The sequence below is a fragment of the Perna viridis genome, chromosome 14, assembly GCF_037379345.1.
Source record: "Perna viridis isolate PV_CMFRI_1.1 ecotype Kerala chromosome 14, ASM3737934v1, whole genome shotgun sequence".
NCBI classification, from domain to species: Eukaryota; Metazoa; Mollusca; class Bivalvia; order Mytilida; family Mytilidae; genus Perna; species Perna viridis.
Genome location: NC_142458.1, coordinates 22,565,382 through 22,573,987, shown reverse-complemented (window position 1 = coordinate 22,573,987; position 8,606 = coordinate 22,565,382). Strand labels below are relative to the sequence as shown.

General features: G+C 33.2%; 1 protein-coding gene across 1 annotated transcript; it reads right to left on the bottom strand.

Annotated features, from left to right (window-relative positions):
- Positions 1–3,806: 3,806 nt before the first annotated feature.
- LOC148598661 (large ribosomal subunit protein mL53-like) lies at positions 3,807–8,569 on the bottom strand. The gene is made up of 3 exons (XM_088562225.1): positions 8,386–8,569; positions 4,508–4,620; positions 3,807–3,986 (listed from the first exon to the last, which is right to left on the bottom strand). The coding sequence occupies exons 1-3, from the start codon at positions 8,520–8,522 to the stop codon at positions 3,841–3,843; spliced, it is 396 nt and encodes a 131-aa protein (XP_088418351.1). The 5' UTR covers positions 8,523–8,569; the 3' UTR covers positions 3,807–3,840.
- Between the last annotated feature and the right edge of the window lie 37 nt (positions 8,570–8,606).

Here is an 8,606-nt window from a genome sequence, read left to right as displayed (position 1 = left end):
TAACATCCAGTCTAATAAAGAAAACACGTCAATCTGTTTTAATGCTTTAAGACGTTTCTGTCACAGTGTCGAGCGAGAGAAATGATCGCGTACAGATCGCAAATATATAGCAAATAGTGGAACTTGATCGTGAATGGAGGATGTAATAAGGTTCGTGTACATCTACATATACATAAAGAGGTCAGTAACATTTTAGTAAAATTGCATTGTAAGTATTATACATGTATCAAAGCTATTTACAAGGACGAACAAAGTCGAGCTTGCCTATCTCCAAAGAATTATAGCTCTGGTTATCGCAACATCGAATTTTCAGTTGACAAGTTTTCAATTGCTTGAAATTTCTTAATTTTCCTTTTTGCAGGTGGTCCTATTACACAGTTAAAAACTCTACAGATCTTATGTTTTTGTTATGTGCCCGACAATAAATAAAAGTGCTATGGCTATGTCTATGTAAACTTAATGTTTGGTAAAAAACCCTTATTTTATTATTTTTTTTAGTAAACTTTGTAATCTGTATTCAGTCACTGTGCATATTCGAATACGGTTGAGGTAGACTACACCTAATATTTGTAGCAAAAATTCCTAGTTTTTCTAGATGATGACCTGGAAAACATGGGTCACCAGACTTAATTTCGTGATAATTAAGCCTTGATAAAGGCATTTTTTTATGGATATATGTTTATATAAAACTTTCCTGTCAATTATCTACCCTTTAAAGAGGCTATATACACTATTTACTATGCAATTTTTTGGTCAAAATTTCTTTAATAAAAATAATTTAAACGTAATTAAACGTTATCAGTTCATTGAAAAACAAAATACAACGGGCCAGTGTCGACTATGTGGAGATAAAAGATGCAAGACCTGTACCCAGATCCAACACACCAAATCGTTTAAAAGCTACTGCACTGGAAAGGAATTTGCCATTTTTGCGACGTGACTTGCAAAACCGAAAATACCATATACCTTCTCCAGTGCCGATGTGGTATGCAGTACGTTGGCGAAACAGAACAATCTTTCAACAGGCGTATGGATGCTCATCGCAGTGACTACAAATGCAAACCAGACCTCCCTCTAAGTCGCCATCTTAGATCCACCGGACACACCCAGGAGGATCTCCACAACATTGTTGTTACGGTCATAGAACATAATAAAAACTGGTCAAAATGTAAAAGAGTATCTCGGGAAAGCTTTGGATGAAGAAATTACAAACAACTTCTCCAGATGGAATAAACGAGAAAAAATAATTCATTTTTAGGTCTTGGTCTAAGGCTGGTACAGCACTACATGCTATACATCAATACGCCTTACTACTATATTTGGACTTTTTTTTTAAATTGTTTTCCACAGTTAATTTTTACTTTTAATTTTGATAAAAAGACCCCCTTTGTTATTTTCATTCAGGCTCCTTATCAGTTGCTTATGTGAGCCTTTGATAAGGGTACAATCACCCACAGTGTACGCGATTCAGCTTGTGAATCTGTTTTGATCTTGAACTTTGTGAGTTTTATGCTCGTGAAGTTTAGGCTCATATAGTTTTATAAGTTCTATGCTGAAGAAGGATATCATTTATCCGAAATATTCAATTTAAATTTTACCATCTTCTGGTGATGTTAAACATATTTAGACGTTATATATATATATATTTGTATGATTTTGTAAGATGACAGAAAAGAATGCTTAGTGTAATATTATTTTTATAACTATTCTTGATAATATGCTATAATATTAGTGAATTTTAGTTGCAATGTACTTTTAGATACTATAATCTGAAAGGGAAATCAACGACATTCAGAGTTGAATGGTAATCAGAAGAATATAATTCAGGAAAACGACATGCTAGACGGGGAAAACGGGAAAAAGCCCATACAAAGAGTAATCAAGGGAACCAAGATTCTAGCGGATATCAAAAGAATGTTATCCAGGGACAAAGACCAGACATGGAAAACAGACAAACACAACAAAGAACATAAAATAGCCAAAATAATACATACAAATAACTGAAGCAAATGAGCAACTCGGATTCCAATAAAAACTAGGAGCACGCACCGGTAGGGTAAGCGTCCTCTGCTTTTCTACAAACACCCACTGAGTTGCTCATAAAAAGTCAAGTCTGGGCTAGATGAAAAGGAAAGGAAAACTATGACAGGTTGAACAAGCCAGTTTTCATGGTGCAGATGGATACACCATAACGATCCACGAGTTCATGATGACGATCATAAAACTTCTGTAGTGATGACTTCAATCTTGTAGTTGTAGCAACATAATCCTGTTCCAGAAGCCTAATTGTAAGAAGTCTAGTGCGATACAAAAAGTCTGCGTAGTTCTGCAAGCTCTTGCATAATGTATGAGTTGTGATATGAAAACTCCATAAGCAGGTGCTGAAGGGATGTTGCCACAGATGAAAGGAAAGTTGACAATTCTGAATGAAAAGTCATCACATTTGTTGTAAAGTTTGGTCCATAGTTTTCCTTTAGAATCGATCTCTAAACATTTGTATAAAGATTGAAGTTATTTGAACAAGTGGTTCTTCGGTTAAGGCGCAACATGTTAACCAAATAGTCGGACACTTGTTTACCATAATACGACCCGTCTTTGACAGGTGTATGAATGCGGTTAAACTTTCAAATGCTTTTATTGAACACTTTTTCATTTTAAAATGCACAAATTTTAAAATCAATGGTACACTTTTGGGTTGCATATTTCAATTTGGTTTTATTCTGTGGCTTATCAACGATTAATGTTATAAAATAAAAAAAAAATGGGGTATTCAGTCCAACTTTGCCCCATGTAACTGCAAGTGATATCTCAAATCTAATTAAAAAAGGCAAGCAGGGATTTTTATGAGGAAAAACCAGTTTCAAAATAGGACAAAAAATAAAGAAAAACTGCTGAGTAACTTTGATTGTAGTATAACTTTACAACAATTCTGAATAAAAGTAGCTCCTTTCTTTTCCCCACATACCCCAACACGCAGCACAGTTGATGACTTGTGCTGACCCTTCCAGAGCACCCAAGTGAACCAGCGTTTTTTATGGTGTTGTATTTTTGTGTGTACCATTTTGGTATGATTTTTTGTTGTCTTTTTGTGTTTTTAGCATTGTTCTGTCCAAAATTTTCACCTCATTTGTACCTTCATTGTTTGTAACTTCTTTTATCATAGGTGTTAAACTTCTAAAACTCATAAGCAGTGGATCTCCCTCTGAAAATTTTCTCAAAGCGAGAGATTAGCTGAGGTTTTGTTTTTGGGACATGTTTTATATTTACAGCAGACCTTATTTGAAATTAACTCCAATTTCCCTCAGGCAATTTCTTGTAACATTCCCTACAGTCCACTAAAGATTACACACAGTACATTGTTTTTATCAAGTGTTCAAGATCAACCATTGAAGTAGTTTATTAAAGCTGAAAAATTACTTAAGTCTGAGAAAATTTTTAACTGTTTGTTAAATAAAAATTTAAATATAAATTTCAAAGACTTTGATGATTGGAGTTACCATGGAAGTTGAGAATATTCTAGGACTTAGGTATTTTATAACTTCTGTGGTGCCAGGGCCAGAAGAAATTTCTGAATGTGGGTAAATCTCCAGGTTTGACACAGGCACATAAGCAGCAGAATTTTGAATTTTTTAAAGAAATATCAGTAGACTCCAACCAAACTCCTATGTGTTTCTTATAAACAAGACCGATGATGGATGTTCACTAATCACACTGATAATTTAAAGACTCCAGAAAATTATAACAAAAGAATATCATAATCTCAATCATTTACTCACAGAATCAAACAACTATTTACAACACACTAATTATAACACTATATATTTATTAACCAGTAAAACACTATTTTTTCTTAGCACCTTTTGTAAACAAAGTGTCTGTAGATTCTTCTTTTTTTGGGTCCTTTTCATTACAAACTAATGCTATTTTTTCTAAAATTTCTAATGTGGTTAAGTTTGCCGTCTTGAAAATTAACTTGTGGTCATCAACTGAAAAATAATAAAAAATAACATTCATCATGATTCAATCTTGTACAAATTTAGTATTATTTTTTATATTAAGCCTCTTCTTTTCTTTTTTGATGCTTGTCACAAAAAAAACCCAAAAAAACAAAAATAAACAAATAGGAGGAACTATAATTGACAAATTGGGCCCCCCCCAAAAAACATTTGAAGTAAGGCCAAATAGACACCTGTTACATGTCAGGAAAAACAATAGGTCAGTAGGTCGAGGTTGTATATTTTGTTTTCTTAATTTCTTCCCAAATTTCATAGAAAAAAAAAAAAAACTTCAAAAACATCTTATTAACCACCAAGACTTTGAAGAAACCAAAAATTAACAACTGTCTGTAAAATACTGGACCATTTGAAGGTACTTTTTCTTGAAACAAAAAAAAATGACTATCACATGTTAAATGTAGGGTTACTTGGTAGTACTTTTTGTTATTTGTTACCTTGAAAATAAGTCAGCAGGGAGGGGTGTTAAGGCTAGATTTTAGGAGTAAACTTACGAAAAGAAACTTTTATTTCAGGATCACAGCGATCTGACTTGACATCTACTCTTGAAGTACAGTTTAAATTTGTCCTCATAATTTTGGGTAATTTCATGTAGTACAATGTTTCTCTGAAATGATAAATCATAAACCAGATGTGAATTTTAATAATTAAATAAATGCACTTATTATTTTAAAAAAAAACTAAGTCATAGTAATGCAAACTGATTTTTATACATATAGGGCCTGGGAATATTTTGAAAAAAAAAAAAAAAAAAATTATCCCGAATTTGAGAAAAAAAATTTGTTCACTCAACCATGAACAGAAAAAATATGATTCAATATTTCCCAAAATACCTACCAATGTAGATATTCAAATAAAATTTTTCAACTTCAGTTGCTGCCGTAAAAATAAAATTTCTAACTGACAACATAAAATCCCAGCCCCCTCCCCTTCCAGAAAATGGTATGTGCCTTATGTGCAAATGTATGTATCAGCAAGGAGCCCAAAAATGCTGGTAAAATGCTTTAATACATAGCATTAAAAATTTTGCACAAATGCATTTGCTATAATTGCGCATAAAAATAAACAATTATAAATATTATCCTTATTTTATTGTCATCCTTTGTTGACATTATGCATTTCTGCCATTTAGATGTAAACACCACATCTACAAATCAGGGTGGCTACTCTTTTTCAGACATGAAATTCAAGGATTTTTCAAGGGGTTTTCCATGATTTTAGTAATTTTCAAGGATAAATACAAACAAGAAATTGTACAATACCATTGTGTAAATCATACAATCATTTACTAGTATTTATACATCAGGCCATCTACTTGTATTTACTCTTTACTTATGTGGATTCTACGATGCTTGTGCCCTTGCTATTTGGTTTCCCACGTGTGAATATTTTACGCTGTTCTTGTTGCTTTTCCCTTTTCATAAAACTTCAATGCATTAAACAAGACAATCATGTTTTCTCGTGCAGTTCTTGTATTGTGGTAAAAATTTAGCCTGATTTAAAACATCATTTCTGACTTATCAAAGATTAGGATTCACCTCTATCTAGGTACCCTTTTTGTATTTTGTATATCCAAGGAAATGCAAACTTTTTCAAACTTTATATATAGTTTCATGATTTCTCCCACATATTGTTTTGTTCTTCTGCCATTACACAGCCCTCTCCAGACCTAAGTCCCATTTTCCTGGGCACATGTGAATCCTGAATTATCAGCCTGTTTGTCACCATAAATACATTATTAACAAAAAAGCATACAGGAGTATGGAGGGCAGTATCATGGTTAGCTCCAACAATGTAGCTCTTGTGACATATTCTGTTCTGGTGGGGGCTACAAAGAGATCCCATAACAGGCAACATAGCAGTTTGGAAGACCATTACAGCCAGGCAATTTCAAATGCAAAAACAACTTTTCATGTCATGAATAATACTGAATAGGTAAAATATCTTAGAAAAATAGAAAATAACTGCCAGAAAATCTCTAGCATTGGTAGATTACCTTTGAAGTTGACTATTCTAAATGCAGAACGTTGATCTTAAACATGATAATTAGAAATGGAAAAAAAAAACATTAATAAAGATTTTGAAATGGACAATGACATTTTGATCTTGTTTCAACACTAAAGGAAGGTCTTAATGCTATAAAAAGCATACAGTAAATATCGACAAAAAAATACCTCAGCAATGGGAAGCTTCAAATATGTCAAATTCCCAACACATGGCCTGGATGTGACCTGAACATGAACACATGAAAAAAAGATGAAATACACACACACAACCTGAATAAAATAGATTACACATAAAAACTGAAGATAAGGGAAACAAGATGTCACACAAAAAAAAAACAACAAAAAAACAAAAAACAAAAAACAAAAGCACTAGCAATATAAACTCAGGTGCTCTGGAAGGGTAAGCATGCCCCATCATATTACAAGTGAGTAAAATCTGGTATATTTAGTCTTATTAAGCAACAATTATGCAACTCCATGACATATGTCAAACACTTTTCACACTGCAGGGTGAAATCATTCATTTAAACTAAGTATCATGTATATACATGTATATACATTGTATGGTGGATTACTCCCTTTTAGGAATACAGTAACCCAAGTCATGACCAAGTTATTGTTACAAAAATGTACCTTACTTTCCCTGAAGTCACTGAATCAAAAATTATAAATCAGAGAATACTGGTACCCAGAGGTAATCCTGTTTTGAGGGAATCAGTGTATAAAGTTGTTTTCGGATTTGGTTGCTAACTGTAGGTGGCCAAATCAGAAAATTATTTAAATAGCTTCTGAGACTGAATAAAACAATATATAAGTCCAGTCCAGCAGTACTACAGAAATGCTTTTAAAAATGGTAACACATAACAATACCAATCTATCATATCAATACACTGGGATTGAATTTCAGAATTTTTTCCACTAGCTAAATTTAGCAAGTACTGAAAATTTACACTTGCTTAATTTAAGTCTTTTGGGCCATTTCTGGACTTCACCTTATATTACATACAGAATTCCACTAGCAAATTTTAACAAGTGGAAATAGTTTCTACTAGCAAAATTGAATGTCAACTTGCATTTAGCAAGTATTTCCCCTTAAATTCGATCACTGAATACACATCAACACTAGTGCAGCTGGTTTATTAGATGGCCTGGACTAAATCAAATGCTGTTAGCACTGGCCGTTTTTATTCTTGTGAAAATTGTAGCATGAACAAAATTTAAAAGATTACATGATGTAAAATAAAACTGTGATGATTCATTTGCATTTCTCATATTTCAAACTGGTTTTCCCAATAATATGTATAACCTGAATGTCAATCAATACTACCGATTTCTGAAGTACAAACTGTAATCAATTAAATCAGTATCCACATACATTTACAAATTTTGTTCTGTTTCACCTTTTCACCATTTTCTTTTTAACCTGTCCAAAATTAATTTGCAATCACATTCAAAACTATTTCCACAAAGTATTATCTTACATTGAAATTATACTCAAATGGAATGAATTCAGCTTGCAAAAATAATTTTCCTTGATCAATATAAGATTTTCAAAACTAGACATTTTCAATCAATTTGAATTTTCCTGCCAATTTTACTTGGTTAAAATCAACACTCTTCACTTCCTGTTTATTAATCATAAAATATTAATAATAGGATGGCGATTTTGACTGTTAATTGTGTCAACTGGAGCATGCTTAGCACATTCAATGCCTCTTGGCAAATTACTGCAAGAACTCAATTCCCTAAATGCAAATTTATTACCAAACATCTTTCAAGGCCAAAAAGGAGTCCCTCAAATCTTCAGTTCATTTGAAGACTAGATCTTAATTTTATTTACAGAAATAATAGAGTATTATTGAGCTGATTAATTGCCAGAAACATATTTACAGATTATAAAAGTATTGAATGATATGAAAGGAATTGCATTTGGACTGTATTTTTGTGTAATGTTCAGAAACAGTTGGGAAGTTCCAGACACGAACCAGTGACATAAGGTAATTTGATCCTAAAGGTTGAAAAACCAAAAAAGAACTTACTGTTTGATCGATTACATATGGTTGAACGTTTTATGGAAAATATTTCGAGCATTTCACGACGAAGATGATTTATCAATCACCCAGACACTGCTTCGCCTTCGGCTAGTCAGACACACTGACAGATTAGTTCACAGATAGGTCACTTTCAGTTTCAGAGTCAACAGCCCATGACACTGAGTCGAAGCCAACGGGTATTACTCTATCCCCTTAAATAATGGGTGCTTGTGGAGAAGCAGTGACTATCAATTTTACAGTATTTGGTATTACTTGGTCAAGCTACTCCGTACTCGGAGTCGGAAACCACCAAGCCCAAGAACTGTGCATTACCTCATCGATCTGACTTTTGGATGATATGGGTCAAACGTAAATCTTATATTTTTTACTGGCCTGAGCTGAATATCGCCCAAAACCTGCTTCAACGGGTCTATAAACCTGCTAAACCCAGGCGTGAGACGACTAGCCATGCTGAGAACTACAACTGCTACGTAGAATACAGAAATGTAACGAGTAAGTTGTGAATTTCAGGTCAAGGTCGTCTAGAGGCGTCA

Excerpts from the sequence above, each read along its gene's own strand:
- LOC148598661 (XM_088562225.1), bottom strand. The coding sequence starts at position 8,522 with ATGGCTAGTCGTCTCACGCCTGGGTTTAGCAGGTTTATAGACCCGTTG. Across the intron at positions 4,621-8,385 it reads CCAAAAGTCAGATCGATGAG|AGAAACATTGTACTACATGA; the intron begins GTAATGCACAGT and ends TTATCATTTCAG. Across the intron at positions 3,987-4,507 it reads TGAAATAAAAGTTTCTTTTC|TTGATGACCACAAGTTAATT; the intron begins GTAAGTTTACTC and ends ATTATTTTTCAG.